We start from the raw sequence: 27,660 nt of genomic DNA, 5'->3' as shown, positions 1-27,660 counted from the left end.
TACGTGCCACCAACACGAGGGCCAGTCCGGCGGTACTGGCAACGGCCACACTAAAAATGGTGTTTTTTTACGTGCCACCTGCACAGGAGTCAGTCCAATGTTTTTGTTCACATGCTACCGGCACAAGTGCCAGTAAAGCGAAGCTGGAAACGATCGTGCTCAAATGGTGCTTTTTACGTGCCACCGGCACGGAAGCGAGGCCGCTGCTCTGGCAGTGATCCCACTCGGATGGTGCTGTTAGCGCTCCACTGGCATGGGTGCCAGTCATCGATTTTGGTTCAGTTTTGATCTCACTTGCCCCAACAGGTCTTTGAAAGCTAAGTTTAGTGTCCAATGAAGGAAGGTTGGCATGGGTGCCAGTCAATGAATTAGGTTCAATTTTCGATTTTGATTTCGATTGCCTCAACAGGTCTTTGCAAGCAGAGTTTTGTGTCCAAAGAAGGAAAGGTACATATAAGTGGGCTGGTAAAGACCACGGGTTATGGTCTCACTTGCCTTGCTGGGTCTTGTGTTTATTTTCTCTTATTTTGGCAATTTAATTATAGATCCTTCTTAATCAACTATTTGTAAAAGCTACAGAATTGTCCTTCCAGTTTGTAAACTTTGTTGTCACATTTTTAATTCACAACCAACATGGAAAATATTTGTGTGATGAAATAAAATTCTATTAATTATTCATGAATAGGTGCAGAAGTGGCTGTGTGGTAAGTAGCTTGCTTACCAACCACATGGTTCTGGGTTCAGTCCCACTGCGTGACACCTTGGGCAAGTGTCTTCTACTATAGCCTCGGGCTGACCAAAGCCTTGTGAGTGGATTTCGTAGACAGAAACTGAAAGAAGCCCGTCATATATATATATATATATATATATATATATATATATATATATATATATATATGTATATGTATATATGTATGTATGTGTGTGTATATGTTTGTGTCTGTGTTTGTCCCCCCCAACATCGCTTGACAACCGATACTGGTGTGTTTACATCCCTGTAACTTAGCGGTTGGGCAAAAGGGACCTATAGAATCGATTTGCTTGACTAAAGGCGGTGCTCCAGCATGGCTGCAGTCAAATGACTGAAACGAGTAAAAGAGTAAAAGAGAATGTTGTGCATTCATTATATGCAACCTGAACCCAACTCAAACAACCAGCATCTCACATCTTTCACTCAGAACCACACCTCGTGACAACACCATCACTTGGCACCACAGCTACCTTTTGTAGAGTTCATTCTGTTGGAAACATTTGAGCTAGGTCTTTGGTTTGAGGATATCTCACTCCCTCTCATCTGTCTCAAAGGCCCTGTAACAGGTCATGGACACCATCTTCCCTTCTGACTGAAAGATACAAAAGAAAAAAAAACACTCTAACAGGTGCAGCTGTAGCTGTGTGTTAAGAAGTTTGCTTCCCAACTACAGGTTCCAGGTTCAATCCCACTGCATGGCACCTTCGACAAGTGTCTTCTACTGTAGCCTTGGGCCAACCAAGACCTTGTGAGTGGATGTGGTAGATGGAAACTGAAAGAAGCCTGTCGTTTATGTGTGTATGTGCCTTTGTGTCTGTGTTTGTCCCCCCCCCCCCCCCCCACTGCTTGACAATCAGTGTTGATGTGTTTACGTCCCCGTAACTTAGCAGTTTGGCAAAAGAGACCAATAGAATAGGTACCAGGTTTAAAAAAGTAAGTACTGGGGTCGATTCATTTGACTAAAATTCTTCAAGATGTTGCCCCAGCATGGCGACAGTCCACTGACTGAAACAAGGATAAGATAACACTAGTGTAACCAATAATAATTGGCTCGGGATGAGTAAGTACAACATTCAAGTCCTAGCAGATCACCTGTTGCTCCTTTCTAATCTCAAATTGTTATGTTAGAATTTTAATAATTAATTCATAATTTGATGATTTGTATACTTTAACGATTCTTCTTCCATGCTTTAACCTTTCCACACCTGACATAAAACCAGTCCTCTCTGCTATAATCACTCTCCATTACAAAGACCCTTTAGTCTTGCAGGTTATATGGCAACCTCACCAATGCTGGTGCCATGAAAAATACCAGCCAGTACATCCTATGATTCTCTACATTTCAGGCTTCAAATGTTAACAAATAAACAGTCTGGTGTAGTGTCAGGAGTTCAGAAACGTCCAGGAGGAGATATTGAATGGAGCAATGATTTACCAGAAACAGCGGCAATGTCTCAGTAAGTAGAATGATTGGAATTATGGTTTTGCTGCCGATGCTTGTTTTATGAATAGTTGGCAGAATTGTTAACACGCCGGGTGAAATGCTTTGCGGTATTTCGCTACAAAGGGGAGGAAGGTAGTATATTTATCAAAGTTATTATAAAAAAATAAATAAATAAAAAATAAAGAATAGAATGTGGTATTAAAACAATATATCAATATATTGTTTTAATACCTATTCTGGGGAGCTGCACCAGGTTCCAATCTGATTTGGCATAGTTTCTGCAGCTGGATGCTCTTCCTAACACCAACCACTCCAACAGTGTGATGGATGCTTTTTACATGCTACATGTGTGTGTGTGTGTGTATATACATACACATGTGCATACACCATGTGAAAAAGCATACATCAACTGTTGCACACACACACACACACACACACACGGCAAATTCACTCGCCCCCATTCTCTCACATAAAATTTTTTATATATATGTATGTATGTATGTATGTATATATATATATATATATATATATATATATATATATATATATAATATATATATATATATATATATGTGAGAGAGAGAGAAAGAGTATTTAGGAAATTACTTGATACAGTTATAATGGTGTATGAGATTGTTATTTTATCTTCCACTTTCTTCATTACTATTTTACTCTTGTAATGGTTTTCAATACTTAGTTTTGGCCATGCTGCAGCACAGCTGTAACAGCAATAATGATATATGAATACATCTGTAGGAGATTTCTTTATACACTCTTTCTTTTTGCTTTCAGAGAACTCAAATCTTTGATCCTTCCAGTAATAGCTGGATTACTAGAAAAAGCCCCTCAGAAAATGTGGACATTTGAGAAATTCTTCAGACATGCTGATGAAGTCAACAACAAGATTCTTATAAAAGTTGTGGACACCATCAAAGTAGAAATTTTTCATTTGTACTTGGAGCCAACTGATTGGTTTGTGGGAATCTTTAAACATTTTACTTCATTTGCTTAATTACCTCATTTTTAATATCTTCAGTGACACAAGGTGGTGAGCTGGCAGAATCTTTAGCATGCTGGGCAAAGTGTTTAGTGGCTTTTCATCCACCTTTACATTCTGAGTTCAAATTCCACCCAGGTTGACTTTGTCTTTCATCCCTTCAGAGTCGATAGAACAAGTACCAGTTGAACACTGTGTGGAAAGCAGTGATTTTATTTAGCTTCATGTGTCTTATCAAGTACAGCAAATCACCACATCTCCCGGTCCCTTACCATTTCTTCAGTGAGGCCCAGTGTCCGAAGAGCCTTTCCGACTACTTTGTTCCACGTCTTCCTGGGTCTACCCCTTCCACAGATACCCTCCACAATTAGAGTTCAGCACTTCTTTATGCAGCTGTCCTCATCCATCTCAGTAATTGCTGAAGAGCAGAAGGTATAAAAACCCCTTTGGTAATTTGGTGGTATGTTCTTCCATATCAACTTGAGTGTAGAATGATTTAACTAATTTCCAATCTCAGAAACAAAAGTGGCATTTCTTTTGATATGTATTGATGCTTTATTTAATTTAACAATCTAGATGAGTTAGGATAACCTGAACAAATAAGAAACAACTTAATGGGTTTGATAATCTACTCAGTCCTCAAACCACATGAGATTATCCATCATCATCATCATCATCGTTTAACGTCCGCTTTCCATGCTAGCATGGGTTGGACGATTTGACTGAGGACTGGTGAAACCGGATGGCAACACCAGGCTCCAGTCTGATTTGGCAGAGTTTCTACAGCTGGATGCCCTTCCTAACGCCAACCACTCAGAGAGTGTAGTGGGTGCTTTTACGTGTCACCCGCACGAAAACGGCCACGCTCGAAATGGTGTCTTTTATGTGCCACCCGCACAAGCCAGTCCAGGGGCACTGGCAACGATCTCGCTCGAAAATCCTACAGGAGCCAGTCAGGCGGTACTGGCAACGGCCACGCTCAAAATGGTGCATCTCATGTGCCAACCGCACAAGAACCAGTCCAGGGGCACTGGCAACGATCTTACTTGGCTTGCCGGGTCTTCTCACGCACAGCCCATTTCCAAAGGTCTCGGTCCGTAGTCATCGCCTCGGTGAGGCCCAATGTACGAAGGTCTTGCCTCACCACCTCAGCCCAGGTCTTCCTGGGCCTACCTCTTCCACGGGTTCCCTCAACTGTTAGGGTGTGGCACTTTTTCACGCAGCTATCCTCCTCCATTCTCACCACATGTCCATACCAGCGCAATCGTCTCTCTTGCACGCCACAACTGATGCTTCTAATGTTCAGCTTTTCTCTCAAGATACTTACACTCTGACGGGTATTCACATTGACATTACACATCCAACGGAGCATACTGGCTTCATTCCTTGCGAGCTTACGTATGTCCTCAGCAGTTACAGCCCATGTTTCACTGCCATGTAGCATGGTTGTTCGTACGCATGCGTCATACAGTCTGCCTTTTACTCTGAGTGAGAGTCCCTTTGTCGCCAGCAGGGGTAAGAGCTCTCTAAACTTTGCCCAGGCTATTCTTATTCTAGCAGCTACACTTTCAGCGCACCCACCCCCACTACTAACTTGGTCGCCCAGATAGCGGAAGCTATCGACTACCTCTAGTTTTTCACCCTGGAATGAGATAGAAGTTGTTTCCTGTTTGTTTGCTGTCTTTATTGCACCTGAACATCTGCCACAAGCAAAAACTAACTTGCTAGTTAACCTGCCTTTGATGTTGCTGCACCTCTTATGTGTCCATAGCTTGCACCGGGTACATCTTATAGAGTTACTACCTACTCCTTTTCTACATACTGAGCAGGGCCATCTACCTGAAGGGGTTTGTGTTTTATCTACCTTCCTACTTATTAGGATTTTGGTTTTAGCTAGGTTGACTCTAAGGCCCTTCAATTCTAGACCTTGCTTCCACACCTGAAACTTCTCCTCTTTAAACTCTTGTTATAGCATGAATGATATTATGAGATATGATGAATACATCATCGTCATTTTAACTTTCACTTTTTCATGCTTGCATGGGTTAGATGGAGTTCTTTGAGGCAAATTTTCTATGGCTGGATACCCTCACTGTTGCCAACCCTCACCTATTTTCAAACAGTGTAATATTTCCCTATAGTCAAACATGTTTTCACAGAAGATTTGTATAATGATGACACTCGTTAACAACTATCACATACTGTCAAGACATACACACAAACACATACACACACACATGCAGATACACACACATGTGCACATATACACACACATGCAGATACACACACATGCGTGGCACCTTGGGCAAGTGTCTTCTACTATATAGGTATATAGACAGACAAACACGATGAGCTTCTTTCAGTTCCTGTCTTCCATATATATTAACAAAGCTTTGGTTAGCCCTTGACTATAATAGAAGACATTTGCCCAAGGTGTCATGCAGTGGAACTGAACCCGAACCAGCATGGTTGGGGAGCACCTGTATAAACCAACATTATAATGTACCAACATATAGTTTTTCTTAGTAAACCCTGCCTCTGAAATCTTTATCATACTTAATATCAATTGAAGCACATAAGCAGTTTCCTCAATAGAAACACAATCAAGAAAGGCTTAAGTTGTATCAGCAACAAATAACAAAATTTATTGTAGAAACATTGGAAGGGAAGTTTACTGTGATTCTAATTTCTTACATTTTGGTTTTAGCTTCAGTGAGGTACAGAAGAAACTGGAAACATATTGTGATGTTGAGTTAAAAGATCAAAGGTTATTATATGAAGGACAATTATTATCAGAATCTCTAAAACCAAATGATCCAATTACAAAGTCTTCAACAGTTTCATTTCCTAAACCCATTATCCTTATTTCTAATCAACCTATCAACATAACCTCTGCACTCCACGAAGATGCTGGTAAGTCAACATTTTCCAAAGAACCACTCTAGTCTTTCTGAGACTCTCTGTGTGTTAACTAATTTAGGTTACAGAAGCATAATTAGACTCATATTTATTTTTACGTTTGTTTTTCTATGCTAGCATGGGTTAGACAAATACATATTATTGAAGTATTGTTTCACAGTTGGATGCCCTTCGTGTCTTTAATCTTGACATTAATCCAAGGAATTTTTTTATTCCTTTGTCATCATCATCATCATCATTTAATATCCGCCTTCCATGCTGGCAAGGGGTGGGTGGTTTGACAGTAGCTGGCCAGGCAGAAGCCTACACCAGACTTCCGTGTCTGTTTTGGCAGGGTTTTTATGGCTGGATGCCCTTCCTAACACCAAACACCCAGCAGAGTGGACTGAGTGCTTTTTACGTGGCACAAGCTCAGGTGAGGCAAGTTTTCGGAAGCTTGTTACATCTGGATGCCCTTCCAAACACCAACCACTTTACAATGCAGACTGGATGCTTTTTATGTGGCATCAGCACTGGCAGGGTCACCAAGTAACTTGCAAGACAAAAGTCCTTTTAGAGGGGAGGGGGCATTGAAGTAGATGATCTTGTGTCAGATGATGAAAGGTTATAGTGAGACAGAGAGACAGAAACAGGTGTCTTATGTCTTTAAAAACACAGAGCTAACACTCAATTTGACAGCAATTTTTGTAGGGCAGCACTTTTGTTTTCATGCAAAAGCACAGAGTGTTAATATTCTTAAAGATCATACATTGTGTATGTGTGTGTGTGTGTGTATGACATGTATATGAATATTTGAATAACACAAGTTCTATTTTTTAAATAGATCAATATTTCTATTATGTATCTATCTATCTATATATATAAAAGTAAAAATACATGATTATAATTTAATGTAACATGATTTCATATAAAACTGTCTGTTAGTGTAGATTTTTACAAGGTGGGTTTTACATACACAACAAAAAAGAGGAAGAATTTCACATTACTGAAATGTTTGTGTATAAAAAAATTTTTTTTAAAGAACAACTTTTAACTGGATAAATTTTAGTGCATGTTGTCGCCAAAAGAGGTTTTGCTGTAGAAGAAAAGTCACATTTTACTAACCAGTTTTTGCTGACATTCAGCTTATCGAAGTCTAAAGTTTGATTTTTCAATGCATTTTCAGACCTTGTGGAATTAATTTTAGATATGTATTGGCACAATAGTTTTATAATAAGTCACTAAATCTGGAGTTTAATAAGCTATGCCTTAATATAATGCTAGAAAAATAGGACTTTACAATCAACTACTTCAAATAAGCTAAAAGGCTTTAGTGCAGCCTTCAGTCCCAGCTGGCCACCAGTGCCTGACCTGTGACAGAGCCTTCCAAGCACGCATCGGACTAATCAGGCACAGCCAAACACACTGTGTCCTGTCTTCTCTCATGTGATGTCCTTGGTCATCATCGACAACAGGGGATGAACTAATAAAAAAAAATGATCAGGGGGTACTTCCTTTCTGTCTTCATTAAAATTTTTTTAAATATAAATACATAACTTGTTTTCCATTTTTGTTTCTCTTTAAGAGGAAATTCCAGAGTTTGGGCCCTCAAGCAATGATGATCTGAGGATTGCTGCATCACTATGTGAAATTGCTTGTAATTATATAAGAGAAGCGAAAGTAACGAACCTGATAATGAAGCATATATGCAAATCAGCCAAACACTTAAAGTATGGGCATTTCTTTCTATCTTTTGTCTTGTACTTGTTTTAGTCATGGACTTGGCCAAGCTGGGTCACCATCTTGAAGGGTTTAATAGAACAAATCACCCCAACTACGTACTCTATCAGTCTCCTTTGCTGATCCACTAAGTTATGACCATGTAAACAAATGAACACCAGTTGTCAAGTGATGCTGGGAAGGATAAACACAAAGACACACATACATATGATGGGCTTCCACACAGTTTCCATCTACCAAATTCACTCACAAGGCATTGGTCAGCCTGGAGCTGGAATAGAAGACATTTGCCCTACATGGTGCACAGTGGGACTGAGCAAAAAACCACATGATTGCAAAATGAGCTGGATCTCAAAGCACATGAAGCTACAAATCATAGCATGTGAATACTGGGTTGAAAAATCCCTTTGGGATAGAAAAAGTCAAAGGCTACCTGTGAAACTTGAACCTGCATCTTCTGCCAAGGGCAGCCTTCAATTTTTTTCTATTCAAAAGGATTTCTCCAACCAATATTTAGATGCTGTTATTTATTTGTTTGAAGGTCCCCTTCTCCCTGAAAAGAATTTTTTCATGTTCTCTTGAAAGCCTTTATTCTTTTACTAGTTTCAGTCATTTGACTGTGGCCATGCTGGAGCACCACCTTAATGGGTTTTAGTCGAGGAAATCAACCTCAGGACTTATTTTTTTGTAAGCCTAGTATTTATTCTAGCAGTCTCTTTTGCTGAACCGCTAAGTTACAGGAATGTAAACACACCAACATTGGTTGTTAAGTGATGGTAAGGGGACATATACAGACACAAAGTCATACACACATAAATAATATGCATATAGAGTTATATGATGGGCTTCTTTCAGTTTCCATCCACCAAATCCACTAACAAGGCTTTGGTCAATCTGACGCTATAGTAGAAGACACTTGCCCAAGGTGCCATATAGCTTATAAATTCTTATGATGACATACAGCAGGATTCCACACAGTTTCTATCAACCAAATTTATTCACAAGACATTAGTCAACCCGGGGCTATGTATGGTAAAAGGCACTTGCCAAAGTGCTGAGCAATGGAATTGAACCCAAAACCATATGCTTACAAGAATGAGCTTCTTTACCACACAGCCATATACCTACACCTCTCTTCATCTTTATATTATTTGTCATTGTCTTCCTTTACCTTTCAACTCCTCTCTTTCTCACCTTTATTTATTCTGTTCCTCTTGCATCTTTACAAAAACTCTTGTTTTTTTCCAGGCTTTATCAAAGTACATTACTTGACCAACGCACAACTCTTCTAACGGGTAAGAAAGAATGGTTCTTCGGTATTTTAACAGCAACAGGTTTGGATGAACTTTCTGGGCGTATCATAGAAGAGGAAGAACTGGACTCCTTCATCAATATCAAATTTAAAACAGACAAAGATATGGAAAAAGCATCTCAATTAGTCCATAAGGTGAGAATTTTATATATTTATTTATCATCTGTAAAACAATACAGTTGTTTTAGATAATCCGAGAACAGAGTGGAGTGAACAATACAATTGAGGAATACCAAAATTAAGTACCAGAAAAGTACTGGGGTTGATATAATCAACTACCCTCTTCCCCCAAATTTCAGGCCTTGTACCTATAGTAGAAAGGATTGTTGTTGTTGTTGTTGTTGTCAGCGGCGGCGGAGGCACGTGATTTAGTAGTCAGGGTGTTGGACTCATGATTGTAAGATTGTGGTTTCAGTTCCTGGACTGGGCGACATATGTTCTTGAGCAAAACACTTCATTTCACGTTGCTCCAGTTCAGTCAGCTGGCAAGAACGAGTAACCCTGTGATGGACCGATATCCTATCCAGGTGAGGAATATATATGCCATTGAAACTGGGAAACCAGCCCTCATGAGCCTGGCATGGCTCGAGAAAGAAACATTTATTATTTTATTTATGTGTGTATATATATATATATATATATGTATATACAGGGTGTTCAAAAAGTCTCTCTGCAGTGAATTCTTTTCATCCTGCGCATGCAGTAAATGGATTATTTTAAAGGGACTTGGCCACCAAGACCACCTGATTTAACACCACCAGAGTCTTTTTTTCTGGGGAGCAAGTAAAGGATTAGTGTACAAGAATCACCTGAATACCATTAATGAGCTAAAAGACGCAATCATGACCTTCACACGGTCCATACTGCGTCAGACTCTCCAAGATGTATTTCAAAACGTGTAGAAGAGTCAACTTATGTATTGAAAATGAAGGACGACACTTTCAATACCTCTTATAAAGTTTTTTAAAGTCTTGTAAAGTCTAATATATTCTTTTGTATTCTTATACCATCTTATGAATATTTATTTTGCCATAAAATACTTACTACAGAGAGACACCCTATACATATATATATATATATATATATATATATATATATATATATATATATATATATATATATATATATATATATATATATATATATATATATATATATATATATATACACACACACAGTTAAGAATATTTGCAATAATGGTTCCTATTCAATTTGTTAATTGTTAGATAAAGAAGAAGATTGAAGTCTGTGATAACCATGCCAATGATCTCCAGAAAATGTGTATTGTTTCCACAGAATTCCAAGAATGTCTCTATTCTAGAGATAATTGCTTTTATGAAAATAGATGGTATGTTTCTTGAGAATTATGTTGAATAGTAGTTGAATAAAAATAATATCTAATGTACTTGAGTTTCATTTTCCACTGTTAACACTGTTATTAATATCTTTCTATTGAAATATTACCTGTGTATTATTGTTTTAATTAATTTTGAAAATAATCAGGAATTTTAGTAAAATAATGGGTAGAGATCTGGAATAGGTTGCCCACATAAGTTGGATTTTCCCTGTTTTGAAGGGGATTCCAAATGCTGTTGGGGAAGCTTTTTATGCAAATTAATTCTTCAAAAATTATGAATTTAAAAATTCTGTGTAATAGCTTTGGTTTCACTATATGATATCAGATCAAGTTACTTACTTGCCAGACAGCTACATCTCTGAAACTTTATAAGTCAAACCTCATCATTGTTATCATCATCATCATTGAACGTCCATCTTCCATGCTGGCATGGCTTAGATGGTTTGACAGGAGTTGGCAAGCCAGAGAGCTACACCAGGCTCCAGTTGTCTGTTTTGGCGTAATTTCTATGGCTGGATGCTCTTCCTCACACCAACCATTTTAAAGTGTACTGGGTGCTTTTTATGTGGCGCCAACACCGGTGAGGTCACCTAGTAACTTACAAAACAAAGACCTCTCAGCTGGGAGAAGTAGTGGAACTGAAAGATGTGGTTTTGTACTAGGTGAGAGGTAAAATATAGAGATAGAGACTAGTGTCTTGCTATAGTGGAGATACTTGGCTACCCCAGTAGGAAAAGAAAGGAGAGGAAGGAGAGATATAAAGTTAGAGAGAGAGAATTAGATAGTGTTGGAAATGCATCAGGGCCTATCCACAGGAACTGTGGAGGGGAGTATGAGTGGTACAGAGGGGATAGAGGGTTATGTTCCATAAGAGTGTGAGGGGAGTTGTTTAGTGATGGGGAGAAGGTTACTGTAGTGAGTGAGAGTGAGAGAAATTGGAGTACGGACAGATATGGTAGACATGTGAGGGCATGGAGAGTGTGTGGATAGGCACGTGAGAAAGTATGGAAGGGCCTGCAGTGGGTGGTGGAATGGGGAGGCGATCTGACAGAGGACAGAGGTTGGGTGGGCATGCCTGTATGTATGGATGGCTATGGTTTTACTTAGCTTGGCACGTTTTCTGAAACAGCAAATCACTAGTAGTCTCAGCCCATTGTTATCGCCTCTGAAGATCATTTCTTGCCACTTTGTCCCACATCTTCCATGTCTTAGAAATCAATGCATTGACATGTGTTGCATTAAATGTTACAACTGAGATAAGGATCTCAGCATATGACATAAACAAAAATAATCATAGTTTCCAGTGTTGTTAAATCGCCAGCTCTGGTTGTGTAGAAATATGAACAAAATACATTCTAGCCATGACCATCCTATATTTTTAGGAATGTATAGGTGCAGGAGTGGCTGTGTGGTAAGTAGCTTGCTTACCAACCACATGGTTCCTGGTTCAGTCCCACTGCGTGGCACCTTGGGCAAGTGTCTTCTACTATAGCCTCAGGCCGACCAAAGCCTTGTGAGTGGATTTGGTAGACGGAAACTGAAAGAAGCCCGTCGTATATATATGTGTGTGTGTATATATATCATCATCGTTTAACGTCCGCTTTCCATGCTAGCATGGGTTGGACGATTTGACTGAGGACTGGTGAAACCGGATGGCAACACCAGGCTCCAATCTAATTTGGCAGAGTTTCTACAGCTGGATGCCCTTCCTAACATCAATCACTCAGAGAGTGTAGTGGGTGTTTTTACGTGTCACCCGCACGAAAACGGCCACGCTCGAAATGGTGTCTTTTATGTGCCACCCGCACAAGCCAGTCCAGGGGCACTGGCAACGATCTCACTCGAAAATCCTACGGGAGCCAGTCAGGCGGTACTGGCAACGGCCACGCTCAAAATGATGCATCTCATGTGCCACCCGCACAAGAGCCAGTCCAGGGGCACTGGCAACGATCTTACTTGGCTTGCCGGGTCTTCTCACGCACAGCACATTTCCAAAGGTCTCGGTCAGTAGTCATTGCCTCGGTGAGGCCCAATGTACGAAGGTCTTGCCTCACCACCTCAGCCCAGGTCTTCATGGGCCTACCTCTTCCACGGGTTCCCTCAACTGTTAGGGTGTGGCACTTTTTCACGCAGCTATCCTCATCCATTCTCACCACATGTCCATACCAGTGCAATCGTCTCTCTCTTGCACACCACAACTGATGCTTCTAATGTTCAGCTTTTCTCTCAAGATACTTACACTCTGACGGGTATTCACATTGACATTACACATCCAACGGAGCATACTGGCTTCATTCCTTGCAAGTTTACGTATGTCCTCAGCAGTTACAGCCCATGTTTCACTGCCATGTAGCATGGCTGTTCGTACGCATGCGTCATACAGTCTGCCTTTTACTCTGAGTGAGAGCCCCTTTGTCGCCAGCAGGGGTAAGAGCTCTCTAAACTTTGCCCAGGCTATTCTTATTCTAGCAGCTACACTTTCAGTGCACCCACCCCCACTACTAACTTGGTCGCCCAGATAGCGGAAGCTATCGACTACCTCTAGTTTTTCACCCTGGAATGAGATAGAAGTTGTTTCCTGTTTGTTTACAGTTTTTATTGCACCTGAACATCTGCCACAAACAAAAACTAACTTGCTAGTTAACCTGCCTTTGATGTTGCTGCACCTCTTATGTGTCCATAGCTTGCACCGGGTACATCTTATAGAGTTACTACCTACTCCTTTTCTACATACTGAGCAGGGCCATCTACCTGAAGGGGTTTGTGTTTTATCTACCTTCCTACTTATTAGGATTTTGGTTTTAGCTAGGTTGACTCTAAGGCCCTTCAATTCTAGACCTTGCTTCCACACCTGAAACTTCTCCTCTAGTTCTGATAGTGACTCCGCAATTAGGGCAAGGTCATCAGCATAGAGGAGCTCCCAGGGGCAACCTGTCTTGAACTCCTCTGTGATTGCCTGGAGGACTATGATAAATAAGATGGGGCTGAGGACGGAACCTTGGTGGACCCCTACCTCTACCCGGAATTCAGTGTTATATATATATATATATATATATATATATGTGTGTGTGTGTGTGTGTTTGTATGTCTGTGTTTGTCCCCCCCACCATCACTTGACAACCGATGCTGGTGTGTTTATGTCCCTGTAACTTAGCGGTTCGGCAAAAAGAAACGATAGAATAAGTACTAGGCTTCCAAAGAATATGTCCTGGGGTCGATTTGCTCGACTAAAGGCGGTGCTCCAGCATGGCCGCAGTCAAATGACTGAAACAAGTGAAAGAGTAAACAGACTACATTATCTAATACTAGCAGTAGTATTCAACCATCCTGAGTGTCAGAAAAAGTCACAAAGCTCAATAGCTTCTTAAAAAGATGTCTCCTCATGTAAAATTTCAGTTACTTTGTTGAAAAACTGGAACCTTTGAATTGTTATATATACTGACCTTTTTTTGGAAGATTTTATTTTAAGATTACTTTAAAAAAACAGCTTGTATCAATGGACCAAGGGCAATCTCAATCCAGTTGGTAGCAAAATGGTTAAATAACAAAAATAGTAGCTTTTCTGGGTTATATGATAAGCCTCAATCATATCATTAATATTAGTCTTATAATTAACACTGGAACAGTGAACTTCTTAGAGTTATATACTGTATTCTGTAATGTGTATTATATTTCGGTAAATTGTCCACTAATTTTGTAATTTCCTATAACTGAAGTTTTTATCTATTTTTATTTAATCATTTTCTTCTATTTTCTTTTTTACAGTTGTAATATTTTATCAGATTTGATGGATATTGCCAAAGAAGTGATGAGTTCTTTAATCGCATCCAAACAGCGAGGTGGTTATGCTTCTTCGTATTCAAAATCACAGTTCAATGACATACAGAAGTAAGTCAGATTTCCTTTGTAACAGTGTCTTCTTTTGTGTGTATGCATGTATGTATGCTCATCATCATCGTCATCATTGTTTAACGTCCGTTTTCCATGATGGCATAGGTTGAACAATTTGACTGGGGGCTGGCAAGTCAGTAGGCTGCTCCAGGCTCCAATCTGATCTGGCAAGGTTTCTACAGCTGGATGCTCTTCCTAACGCCAGTCATTCCGAGAGTGTAGTGAGTGCTTTTTATGTGCCACCAGCACGGGAGCCAGTCAGGTAGCACTGGCATCGACCATGTTCAGATGGTGCTTTTTATCTGTCACCAACACGGGGAGCCAGTCAGGCGGTCCTAGCATCAACCCATGCTTGAAAGGTGCTTATTACGTGCCACCAGCACGGGTGCCAGTCAGGCGGCACTGGGATCGGCCACAACTACAATTTCCATTTTGATTTTGATCTTCATTTGCTTTTGATTTTGATCTTGGATCGTCGGTCGACATGCTGTGTTTGAGGAGACCTATTGGGTCAAGTACATCAAGATCAAATCAAATCACAATCAAATGGAAATTTTAGTTGTGATCCCCATGCTGGTGGCACGTAAAAAGTACCATCTGAACATGGCTGATGCCAGTGCTGCCTTGACTAGCTTCCCTGCTGGTGGCACGTAAAATGCAACATCCGATCATGGTTGATGCCCCCTCTGGCCCCTGTGCCAGTGGCACGTAAAAAAGCACCCACTACACTCTCGGAGTGGTTGGCGTTAGGAAGGGCATCCAGCTGTAGAAACACTGCCAGATCAGGCTGGAGCCTGGTGCAGCCTCCTGGCTTCCCAGACCCCAGTCGAACTGTCCAACCCATGCCAGCATGGAAAACGATGATGATATATATATACATATATATATATATATATATATATATATATATATATATATATATACACACATGTATGTATTTGAAAATAAATTAGAAGCAATGCGAGGGATATAAACAATATCAAACACACACACTTCGTGTATGTGTGTTCAATATATATATATATGTGTGTGTGTGTATGTATCAATGTATATATGTATATTATCATCATCATTTAATGTCTTTGTGCCATACTGGCATGGGTTGGATGGTTTGATAGGATCCAATGGTTCCCTGGTCAACATTGTACTCATACCCTTGTCATCGTCATCATTATCATTTAACGTCTGTTGCTCATGTTGGCATGGGTTGGACGGTCTGCCAAGTCAGTTGCCAGATGTCGGAGCTTTAATGTGTCGATGCCCAGAGAAGCAAGGCATTCAGAATATAGAAGATGCATTAACATTATTCTGCTGATCAACCATAACCTGTAAATTATATATAACACACAATACAATTGTCACTACCTTTTTTTCTCCTTTCTCTCTATTTAGAAAACGGTTATCCAAATGTGTACAAGACATTATTAGTCACACGACAAAGCACTGTTTCCTTATTAATGAGAAAATATTTAAATTATTCAATGAATATCACAAGTAAGTACATTCCAAATTATCACATTATGTTTTTTAAAACTTTACGTAATGTTGTTGCTTTTTTAATTCAACTTCTTACCCCTAATGGGTTTTTCTTACCCCTTATCACAAGGAACCAAGTATATTTAGTTCTATGCATATTGTTGTTGTTGTTGTTGTTGTTGGCACTCCGTCGCTTACGACGTCGAGGGTACCAGTTGATCCGATCAACGGAACAGCCTGCTCATGAAATTAACGTGCAAGTGGCTGAGCACTCCACAGACACATGTACCCTTTACGTAGTTCTCGGGAGATATTCAGCGTGACACAGTGTGACAAGGCTGTCCCTTTGAAATACAGGCACAACAGAACAGGAAGTAAGAGTGAGAGAAAGTTGTGGTGAAAGAGTTCAGCAGGGGTCGCCACCATCCCCTGCTGGAGCCTCATGGAGCTTTTTAGGTGTTTTCACTTAATAAACACTCACAACGCCCGGTCTGGGAATAGAAACCGTGATCCTATGACTGCGAGTCCGCTGCCCTAACCACTGGGCCGTTGCGCCTCCACTCTATGCATGTACACTTGAAGCAAAGGAACCAAGTTCACTCATTTTTTATAATGTTGAACTTTCTGGAATTCTTCAGATTTCATGTCATAGTGCACATATTTTATTTTCTTGTAGCCAATAGAAAGCAGTTGTAAGAACAGATCTGCATATGATGAGTGAGTTAAATCACACAATTTTTTTTTATTGCAGTGAGACTAAAACCACAATCACTGAGAATGGAGTTTTATGTGAATTGTAGTATAAAGCATGTGACATTGATTTCAGTATTCTTACCTGTTCAATACAGAAGTATTTTATATTATTAGTTCCTTGAGGTTTTAAGCTTCTAATCTACATGTTGATGAAATGTCATCATTTGAAAATCCTGTCAGAGATATTTTAGGCGTCAAGGGACGTTACTCTACTTATTCCGTCAGTTGAAATTAAGTATCATTCTTGGGTGGAGAGAGAGCTATAGCAAAGTTTATTCAAGACGACAAAGTCAAATTAGATAGATACAGTTTGAATTTAAGAGGAATCTGATTAGTATACAAGAAGGAATACTGCACTGGTATGATCCTGTGATGCATATGAAGGATGAGAGGTTGGTAAGGAACTGCAAGGTGATCCATATGGATGGAGGATGCAGAATCGGAAGGTGAGAAATACTGAGCTCTGATACCAGAATATTGGACTTTACAAAGGAGATAACAAGGCACTGCAACAAGTGGCAGAAAGGTGTGTTGGAGTTGGCCAACTCTAGCTTTTAAAGTCAATTGTTGAACAGTTCTTGTAGGCTGTGGTGTTTTTATCATGGTTTTATTTAATTTTTATTTCTCATTTTCCCCTTCCTCTATTTTCCTCTAATCTCATAGTTTTCCTTTCTGATTCTCTCTCTCTCTCTCTCTCTCTCTCTCTCTCTCTCTCTCTCTCTCTCTCTCTCTCTCTCTCTCCCTCTCCCCTCTCTCTCCCTCTCCCCCCCTCTCTCTCTCTCACACACACACACACATTCTCACTGGTTTCTTCTTATCCTTTCCATACTGATACCCTGATAAACCAAAGTGTGGCATTATCTTTCTTTTATGACAAATTTCGAAAGTATGTTTTATTTTCTAATCAGAGACTATCTGGAAACTGACCGACAGCTAGGTGAGATGTATGAAGAGATCAAAAACCTTACTGAAAATATCCAGGAATTAAACAGCTGCTTAACAAATCCTGTAAGTATATTTCTCAATTAATCCATACACTATGCCTGAAAAATTAATCCTGTGTAGGTGGCACGTAAAAAACACCATTTTGAGCATGGCCGTTGCCAGTACCGCCTGACTGGCCCTTGTGCTCGTGGCACGTAAAAGCACCCACTACACTCTCGGAGTGGTTGGCGTTAGGTAGGGCATACAGTTGTAGAAACTCTACCAGATCAGATTGGAGGCTGGTGCAGCCATCCGGTTCACCAGTCCACATATGCACTCACACAAAACAGGCTTCCACACAGTTTCCGTCTACCAAATTCAGTCACAAGACATTGATCGATCCGGGGCTTTGACAGAAGACAAATGCCCAAGATGTTGCACAGTAGGATTGAACCTGAAACCACATAGCTGCAGAGAAAGCTAAATCTACAATGTCAGCAATCATAGTGATGTATCTAATCTTCATGGATTTGTAATATTTCAGTTCATGTCTGTTAGGTTTGCTTTCCTTTTCTCTTACAGAAACCAGTTAAAAATTAAACGAGGTGATGTATCATCTGCTAAATTAGATTAGACTTGTTACTTGTCTGTCTTGAATATTATTATTTATGTGAAGCATCCACAGCTGAATTTATTTGCCAGTACCGCCTGACTGGCCTTCGTGCGGGTGACACGTAAAAGCACCCACTACACTCTCGGAGTGGTTGGCGTTAGGAAGGGCATCCAGCTGTAGAAACTCTGCCAAATCAGACTGGAGCCTGGTGTTGCCATCCGGTTTCACCAGTCCTCAGTCAAATCGTCCAACCCATGCTAGCATGGAAAGCGGACGTTAAATGATGATGATGATGATGATTTTGTCTGCTTCTTCTTGTTTACACAGTTCTTCACTTTCTAACAATGTGTAACAGCTTTCTGTATAAAATATCAAAATTATAGAATTGCATAACATAATCCATAAATCGGCAGAGGCTTAGCCTCGTGGTTAAAAAGCTCACTTTGTAACCATATGGTTCTGGGTTCAGTCCCACTGCACACCGCCTTTGGCAGGGTGTCTTTCAACATCTGTCCTTGGCCAACACTAGATCAAGGCAAAGAAGCGCACATACATATACCCATACCCACACATGCACATACACACACACATCACGGGCTTCTTTCAGTTTCCATCTACCAAATTCACTCACATGGCTGTGGTCAGCCTGGGGCTATAGTAGAAGATACTTGCTCAAGGTGCCATGCAGTGGGACTGAACTCCAAACCATGTGGCTAGGAAGTTGACTGCTCTACCGCACAGCTACGTCTGTGATTGCTAAAAATAGGCTTAGAATTAGAAGTGAATTAAGTGAGAAATAATAACAGTGAACTAGTTGTATACAGTGCTCAGGTACACTGGAACTCCTCAGAAAAAGTAGCCAAAAGTGCATGAACAGTATGTAGAATAATGCACAGGAAGTGAACAGTGAAAAAGAAAAGGTGGAGGGCATCAGGTATACTGTTGGTGAATTTCAGGAAACATGGAAGTTTTGAAGGATGTAGTGTCTTGACAGCTAACAACTGATGCAGGTAGTTTATTCCATGCTTCAGCAGTTCTGAGCATGAAAAGATGTTTTGGAAAGTCATGGGTGCTATGTTCTTTTCTGATTTTGTAAGCATGTCCACAGGTACATTATTTACATTTGACAGATATTTGTCCTCATCTTGTTTGTTGTTAACGCAACGTTTCAGCTGATATACCCTCCAGCCTTCTTCAGGTGTCTTGGGGAAATTTCGAACCTGGGTTCTCATTCCTAAGGTATTTGTTGTTGTTGTTGTTGCTGTTGCTGTCGTCGTCGTCGTCGTCGTCGTCGCCGCCGCCGCCGTCGGCGTTCAGGTCACTGCCCGGAATTGAACTTGGAATCTTGGGGTTAGTAGCCCTCGCTCTTAACCACTACGCCATATGCCTGTGGGTAGTGGTTAAGAGCATGGGCTACTAACCGAGTTCGATTCCAGGCAGTGACCTAAATAATAATTATTATAATAATAATAATAACAACATTGAAAAATACCTTAGGAATGAGAACCCAGGTTCGAAATTTCCCCAAGACACCTGAAGAAGGCTGGAGGGTATATCAGCTGAAACGTTGTGTTAACAACAAACAAGATGAGGACAAATATCCGTCAAATGTAAATACTGTACATAATTCCTCATCTCTTAAATATAGAACTGTATGTTCACAGGTGTTAGACATATGGAATTAAAAAAGGTGCCCAAGGTTGTTGTTGGAAGGATGGTGGATAATCTTGTGGGTATGCACCAGAGTTCTGTTCAGCACCCGCTTCTCTTCGTAGTCATACTAGTTCAGCCACAAAAGAATTCAGAACTGTGTGTCCTTGGAAATGTTTGTATACTGATAACCTAATTTCAGAAATAGTTGAAAGTTCATAGATTAAAGTTTGCTTCTTGAAATAATTAGCTTTAGTCCAGAAACCTAAATGTTAACTAAAAGTAGTGCTAGACACAAAGGTGTGGTTGTATCACTGAAGTAGTCTGCTGTATGTGTGCGAATGGCTGTGCTGTGGGGGGTGGGAAAACTGACAAGAAACTGAAATTTTATATGCATTAACCCTTCAGCATTCAGATTTATCTCTCTAATGTAATGCTTATTTATTCACATAGTCTTGAATTAATGGTGCATTATCTTGTTGCTTTGAGATTTCAATGGTGTGATTGCTTGTTTTAAGAATGACATTGTAGGGTAAGTGTAAGAAGCTGGATATCGTCAGTTTGAACATAAAACAGGTAGAATATTTGGGCCTGATATGGTTACTTTAAATGCTAAAGGGTTTAAATACACTGGAAACATCTCTTACTCATTTACAATCATTACATGATGTCAATTTAAGGATACACACAAACACATACATGCACAAACACATACATGCACAAACACATACATGCACAGACACATGTGTAAACTTTACTTAATTACTTCTTATTTGGTTGTCAAAGTTTTCATCACACTGTCTGTGACCTGATCACTGACACAACATTTATGAATTGCTAGAATGAATCTTTAACACTATAACTGCTTTAGTTTCAACACACAGTCTCAGATCAAATCACTAGCCTTTTTTTTTGAGGCGGATAGGGAGTTCCATTCATCATTTAAGAGCCTTCATGTCCAAAATTCTCAATATTATTATGATTCTGAAAAGTCCTACAGTATACTAATATTAGTAGTTCTTAAGGCAGCAGGCTGGCAACCATTGCCATGCCAGCAGAAATGCTTTGCTTGCAGGTACTTGCATAGAAAATGGACATTAAATGATGATGATGATAATCAACATCATCATCGTCGTTTAATGTTCACTTTCCATGCTAGCATGGGTTGGACGGTTTGACTGAGGACTGGCAAGCTGGGAAGCTGCAACAAGCTCCAATCTGATTTGGCAAGGTTTCTACAGCTGGATGCCCTTCCTAACACCAACCACTCCAAGAGCGTAGTGGGTGCTTTTTACATGCCACCAGCATGGGAGCCAGTCAGGCAGCACTGGCATCAACCCCACTTGAATGGTGCTTTTTACATGCCACTGGCATGGGAGCTGGTCAGGCAGTACTGGCATCAACCACCCTCAAATGATGCTTATTACATGCTACCAGCACAGGTACCAGTCAGGGGGTACTGGCATCGGTCACACTCGAATGGTGCTTTTTACATGCCACTGGCATGGGTACCAGTCAGGTGGCACTGGAATCGGCCATGACTACCATTTCATAACGGGTCTTCACAAGCACGGCATATTGCCTGACGATTGATGGGTGCTTTTAAATGGGCCAGTTATACGACACTGGCATCGGCTGCGGCCACAATCTCACTTGGCTTGCCAGGTCTTCTCAAGCACAGCATATCTCCGATGATGAGATATATATATATATATATATATATATATAAAACTAGAGGTAGTCGATAGCTTCCGCTATCTGGGCAACCAAGTTAGTAGTGGGGGTGGGTGCGCTGAAAGTGTAGCTGCTAGAATAAGAATAGCCTGGGCAAAGTTTAGAGAGCTCTTACCCCTGCTGGCGACAAAGGGACTCTCACTCAGAGTAAAAGGCAGACTGTATGACGCATGCGTACGAACAGCCATGCTACATGGCAGTGAAACATGGGCTGTAACTGCTGAGGACATACGTAAGCTCGCAAGGAATGAAGCCAGTATGCTCCGTTGGATGTGTAATGTCAATGTGAATACCCGTCAGAGTGTAAGTATCTTGAGAGAAAAGCTGAACATTAGAAGCATCAGTTGTGGCGTGCAAGAGAGACGATTGCGCTGGTATGGACATGTGGTGAGAATGGATGAGGATAGCTGCGTGAAAAAGTGCCACACCCTAACAGTTGAGGGAACCCGTGGAAGAGGTAGGCCCAGGAAGACCTGGGCTGAGGTGGTGAGGCAAGACCTTCGTACATTGGGCCTCACCGAGGCGATGACTACTGACCGAGACCTTTGGAAATGTGCTGTGCGTGAGAAGACCCGGCAAGCCAAGTAAGATCGTTGCCAGTGCCCCTGGACTGGTTCTTGTGTGGGTGGCACATGAGATGCACCATTTTGAGCGTGGCCGTTGCCAGTACCGCCTGACTGGCTCCCGTAGGATTTTCGAGCGAGATCGTTGCCAGTGCCCCTGGACTGGCTTGTGCGTGTGGCACATAAAAGACACCATTTCGAGCGTGGCCGTTTTCGTGCGGGTGACACGTAAAAGCACCCACTACACTCTCTGAGTGGTTGGCGTTAGGAAGGGCATCCAGCTGTAGACACTCTGCCAAATTAGACTGGAGCCTGGTGTTGCCATCCGGTTTCACCAGTCCTCAGTCAAATCATCCAACCCATGCTAGCATGGAAAGCGGACGTTAAACGATGATGATGATGATATATATATATATATATATATATATATATATATATATATATATATATATATATATATATATATATATATATATGTATGTATGTATGTATATATATATATATATATATATATATATATATATATGTATGTATGTATGTATGTATATATATATATATATATATATATATATATATATATGAGTGAGTGGACAAGCAAAAGAAAATGGTACTCAACACATTTAGTAGGTTCAAATAATGCCAAGATTGGCCTTGCCTGTCATCCTTTCAGGGTCAATAAAATAAGTACCAGTTGAGTACTGGGGGTCAATGTAATAAACTTACACTCTCTACCAAAATTGCTGGCCTTGTGTCAACATTTGAAACCAATATTAGAATTCTCATAACATTTTTGATAACAATTTTAATATTCTTTTGTTGTTTTTCCTTCCAACAGTTCATGCGAGGCTATACAAATATGGACTCACAGGTAAGATATAAAATGATGTACCAGATTGTTTTTTATTAAAAATGTTTCTCTCAATTTCAATACTTACTGGAAATCTATAATTTTGAGGAATGCTAATTTATTATCTAACACCTCTTTTAGACAGTCTCATCACTACTTTCTGCAACTAATATATGTCAATGTGCAATTAATGTGTAGTGTATAATCAGAATAAGTTCTCGGTTTTAGCCCCTGTTTATATCTCTTACAGTTTCCTTGGTAAGGTGTGTGTAGTGACTGTTGAAAACCTGTAACTACTGCAGATCATTCTACAGTGAACTGAGTTTTGGTTTATAATAATTATCATTTTCATTTTAATGTTCACTTTTCCATGGATGGAATTCATTGAAGAGATTTTCTATGGCCTGATGCCCTTTGTGTCATCAACTCTCACTTCTTTCGAAGCAATGTAATATTTCCTTTGGTCAAACATATTTTCACAGAAGATTAGAAATGGGAACTACTGCTTGCCTGATGGTGATGCTCATTTGCAATTATCACATGATCTCAAGACAAGGAAACTGACACATATACACATGACAGGCTTCTTTCAGTTCCCATCTACCAAATCCACTCACATGGCTCTGGCCAGCTTAGGGTTATAGCAGAAGACACTTACTCACGGTGCCCAATTGCTATGTAGCTATGTGCCAGCACAACAATCCCAACGTAACTCTAGAGCTACACTGCAAAAGTTATTTAATTGCTTGATTACTCAATCGTATCAGAGCTACAATTTTATCCCTTTTCTTTGCCCATTGCTCCTGAGAGAGTCATGGGAGTAGAGTGCTTGAGTGCTATCTCCATAGGATCCCATCATAAGCAACCATCATTACACTTTCAGGTTGGGTTTCCAAGTGTGACCAACTGAGGCTATTGATGTCAACTTAACCATCTCATTCTTGGTCTACCCCTACATCTCCTGCTCATAAGTTCAGCTTGAAAAATTTGTCTTGTGATTCTTTCCTGCAACATTCTGCAAAAGTGAAATTGTGATGGCACCTGTGCCCAGCGTCGCCTTCCTGGCACTTGTGCCGGTGGTACGTGTAAAGACATTTGAGCGAGATCGTTGCCAGTGCCGCTGGACTGGCTCCTGTGCAGGTGGCATGTAAAATACTCCATTTTGAGTGTGGCTGTTGCCAGTACCACCTGACTGGACCTTGTGCCGGTGGCACATAAAAGCACCCACTACACTCTCGGAGTGGTTGGCGTTAGGAAGGGCATCCAGCTGTAGAAACTCTGCCAAATCAGATTGGAACCTGGTGTAACCATCTGGTTCACCAGTCCTCAGTCAAATCGTCCAACCCATGCTAGCATGGAAAGCGGACGTTAAACGATAATGGTGCCTACAGTGCCAAAAAATACTGTTATCAAAACAAGCTGAATGTCCTGTCAGTCAGGCCAGAGCAGCAGAATCCAAACAGCTACCTCCAGTCGTCTCATTCTAACTAATTGTAGTCACTGTATTGAATTCTTTACTTGTCCAACAACAGGTTCCACACGGTCTTTAAAGTTATACAGTTAATGGTATCAAACATATGTCCTCATTTTCAAAGACCATTCCATATATGTTAGCTTGGAGAAATGGTTTAGAAATAATGAGATCAAAAGTATAAAAAAACACTAGACTGAGGCCTTGGTACAAATTAGGTGTAAAAATGAAGACTAAAAGCAAAAAAAGATATATCAATGTCTATAAACAGCCATTTTATTTTTGTTTTATTTACTTTATTCTCTTCTTTTTTTCTCTTCAGAAAGGTGCGAAAAAACTGGAGAAACAGGAAAGGAGACGAAAACTCTTGAAAGCGTAATTAATTTTTATTTATTTCTTGCATGTTCCATTGATAGTAAATTACAACTGTGGTGGTGTCAGTGGTGGCAGCGGTGATAGTAGTAGCAGCAGTAGCAGCAGCAGCGTCAGCAGTAGTAGTAGTAGTAGTAGTAGTAGTAGTACGGAGGGGATAATTGTTATATACAAATGAGCTCTGAACAAGGGTGTAGTTAAACTGATGTTGAATCACAATCGGTAAGCGCAATGTATTCCACTTGGGCCCAGCGACCCATTAAATCAACCCTGGAAATTCTATGCCAGAATTTTTCAACCACTCTGCAAGCTGTGGTTGTGTATATAGTGACCCCAGGACATTGCTTTACCCAGGGGACTGTGATAATACTGTCAAGACAACCCTGATAATTGTGTCATAAGTTTTTGTAGCAAGTCAAAAGAATGTCAGAATATTTAGAAAACTTGAATGTATTCAATGCACTACAACAACAAAGTACGTGTATTCCTTCGTGACAAAGGATAATACATCTGCCCATCTCTGTTTTAGAAGAATGAAAACAGCCCAAGTAGACTTTAGTAAAACTGTAGGATAAGGTAAAAAATAAGGAAGTTCTTACCTCAAGACAAACTCAGAACAGAGTACATTACCCCAACCTCTAGCCAAAAACTATTCTCCCTCAGAAATCCCTTTCACCCGTTTGTTCCCATTGACGTCCTGATGAAGAAATAGGCTGTTCAAATGTCCTGCTTCTTGACATGATATCACTTCTCCACTTCCAGTCCTGAAATCTCTCTTCACTTCTCCACAAAGATTTCAGTTTAGAATTCAGTAAGCTACCATATAAACCAAATCAAAAAATGATTAGATTATTTTGTAATTTACTTTATATTGCAGGGATATCTCTTCTACTTATAATATTCCAAATATATAAATTATGTAAAATCTGTCCGTTGAAGAACCATAGGCAAAACAAATTATAGTTTGTCAGGCTAACAACAACGGGTTAAAATTATATTATAAAGGGAGATCATTTATTCGTCAGGTTCAATAATTTGTAATTTGGTGCATTAGAGCAGAGTTAAACATAAACGGTTCTTTTGTTTATTTTTTTCTTTAGTGAAACTGATTGATTTCTATATACAGGTGAGGGATAATGTATATATATCTATATATGAGAAAGAAAGAGATAGAGAGGAATTTGATATGAGAACCAGTGTGTCAAGTGACAAAAGGATTTAAGGTGTTATACTCGAGTGTTTTGGGAAGTATTGTAGAATTTTTAATAAAGTTATAATGTAGTATTTTTGTGAAGTTACTCAGAGAAATGAAATGTAATACAGACGACACATGTTATGCATAAACAATCTTTTGGTGAAGTTTCTTGGAAACCTATTTACTCAAAGTAACCAAAATTTTAAAATCCTGGATTTTACCTCCTTCAAGCTTAATCTGTTGGGAACAGCTTCTGGCATTTTATATAACAAAAATTGTTTGCGATAATATATGATTCTCACAGCTTAAATGATGTGACCACCACACCTCATAAGGGAGCCTCAATGAGCTATCAAGGGAGCTTTTACATAGTCAGTTTACCAAAAATAGCAGCCAAATATCCTTTATTTCATACTCTTTTACTTGTTTCAGTCATTTTACTGCAGCCATATTGGGGCACTGCCTTTAGTCGAGCAAATCGACCCCAGGACTAATTCTTTGTAAGCCTAGTACTTATTCTATCGGTTTATTTTTGCCGAACCGCTAAGTTACGAGGACGTAAACACACCAGCATCAGTTGTCAAGTGATGTTGGGGGGACAAACACAGACACACAAACATATACACACACATACATACATACATATATATATATACACATATATATACGACGGGCTTCTTTCAGTTTCCATCTACCAAATTCACTCACAAGGCTTTGGTCAGCCCGAGGCTATAGTAGAAGATACTTGCCTAAAGTGCACGCAGTGGGACTGAACCCAGAACCATGTGGTTAGTAAGCAAGCTACTTACCACACAGCCACTCCTGCGCCTATCAGCAATTTTAAATAAGAAAAGAACACATTAAATTATGTAATTTTACATACTCCTACAGAGATGAGGTAGTCATGCCTGGACTACCTTTGATCACAGGTCTGTTCAGTTAGGCTTGGCTTAGGGCTTAACATCAATAACTTATTAGATGAAGAGCCAGTGAGGCTAGTAGATTAACTTTATCACTTAAGTAGGTCTTGTGGGGATTTGAATTCAGGATACAAAATCCGAAACAGACATTGCAAGACATTCAGTCTGATTTTATTACAGTTTTAACCATTCCACCTCCCTATTTTTGTATTGACTCCAAAAGTGTGAAAAGCAAGGTCAATCTTGGTAGGTTTTGAACCCAGAGCACAGAAAGTTAGAAAAAATACCACAAGGCATTCTAGCTAACACTTTAATGTCTGCCAATTTGCTGCTGTCAAATCCCTCCCTAACATCTTAAAAAAGGAAAGACACATTAGATAATGTAGTTTTAGATACAGTGTGCCTGAAAAAATAGTATGGTTTAAATGCTTTTGATCATAGGTTTCATGGATCAAGTTTGACCTAGGGTTAAACAATGACTAAAAAAAATATTTTAGAAAGATGGACTTTTTTTTTACTTTTATTTTCAAGAATTAATAACATCTGTGAGGAACGTATAAATTTAGATGAGAAGAGACAGATGGAGATTTGTGGCTTGTCGGAAGATAATCAGACCAGATTAATTAGTGGCTTTGTTGAAGTCAAGGGCAACAACTTTGGTTTTGCTCTCGTAGTATAGATAGTGGGGGCGTTGTGGAAGTCGAAGTGAAGGAAGTAGTATGTAAGAGAAGTACCATAGAAGTTGTTGCTGA

General features: G+C 39.9%; 1 protein-coding gene across 6 annotated transcripts in view; it reads left to right on the top strand.

Annotated features, from left to right (window-relative positions):
- LOC106883543 (inhibitor of nuclear factor kappa-B kinase subunit epsilon) overlaps window positions 1–27,660 on the top strand; it is an 84,017-nt gene that overhangs the window by 38,838 nt on the left and 17,519 nt on the right. For all 6 annotated transcript variants that reach the window (XM_014934607.3, XM_014934584.3, XM_089350301.1 and 3 more), the window contains exons 8-18: window positions 2,098–2,208; window positions 2,988–3,167; window positions 5,900–6,105; window positions 7,676–7,820; window positions 9,079–9,277; window positions 10,369–10,490; window positions 14,265–14,387; window positions 15,783–15,884; window positions 17,528–17,627; window positions 22,939–22,971; window positions 24,744–24,796. In XM_014934607.3, coding sequence (XP_014790093.1) covers window positions 2,098–2,208; window positions 2,988–3,167; window positions 5,900–6,105; window positions 7,676–7,820; window positions 9,079–9,277; window positions 10,369–10,490; window positions 14,265–14,387; window positions 15,783–15,884; window positions 17,528–17,627; window positions 22,939–22,971; window positions 24,744–24,796 — 1,374 coding nt within the window. The remainder of the gene's footprint in view (window positions 1–2,097; window positions 2,209–2,987; window positions 3,168–5,899; window positions 6,106–7,675; window positions 7,821–9,078; window positions 9,278–10,368; window positions 10,491–14,264; window positions 14,388–15,782; window positions 15,885–17,527; window positions 17,628–22,938; window positions 22,972–24,743; window positions 24,797–27,660) is intronic.

The sequence above is a fragment of the Octopus bimaculoides genome, chromosome 4, assembly GCF_046866305.1.
Source record: "Octopus bimaculoides isolate indiv1 chromosome 4, ASM4686630v1, whole genome shotgun sequence".
Classification (NCBI taxonomy): domain Eukaryota; kingdom Metazoa; phylum Mollusca; class Cephalopoda; order Octopoda; family Octopodidae; genus Octopus; species Octopus bimaculoides.
Note: the sequence above shows the minus strand (reverse complement) of the source record. Positions and strands in the feature narration are given on the sequence as shown.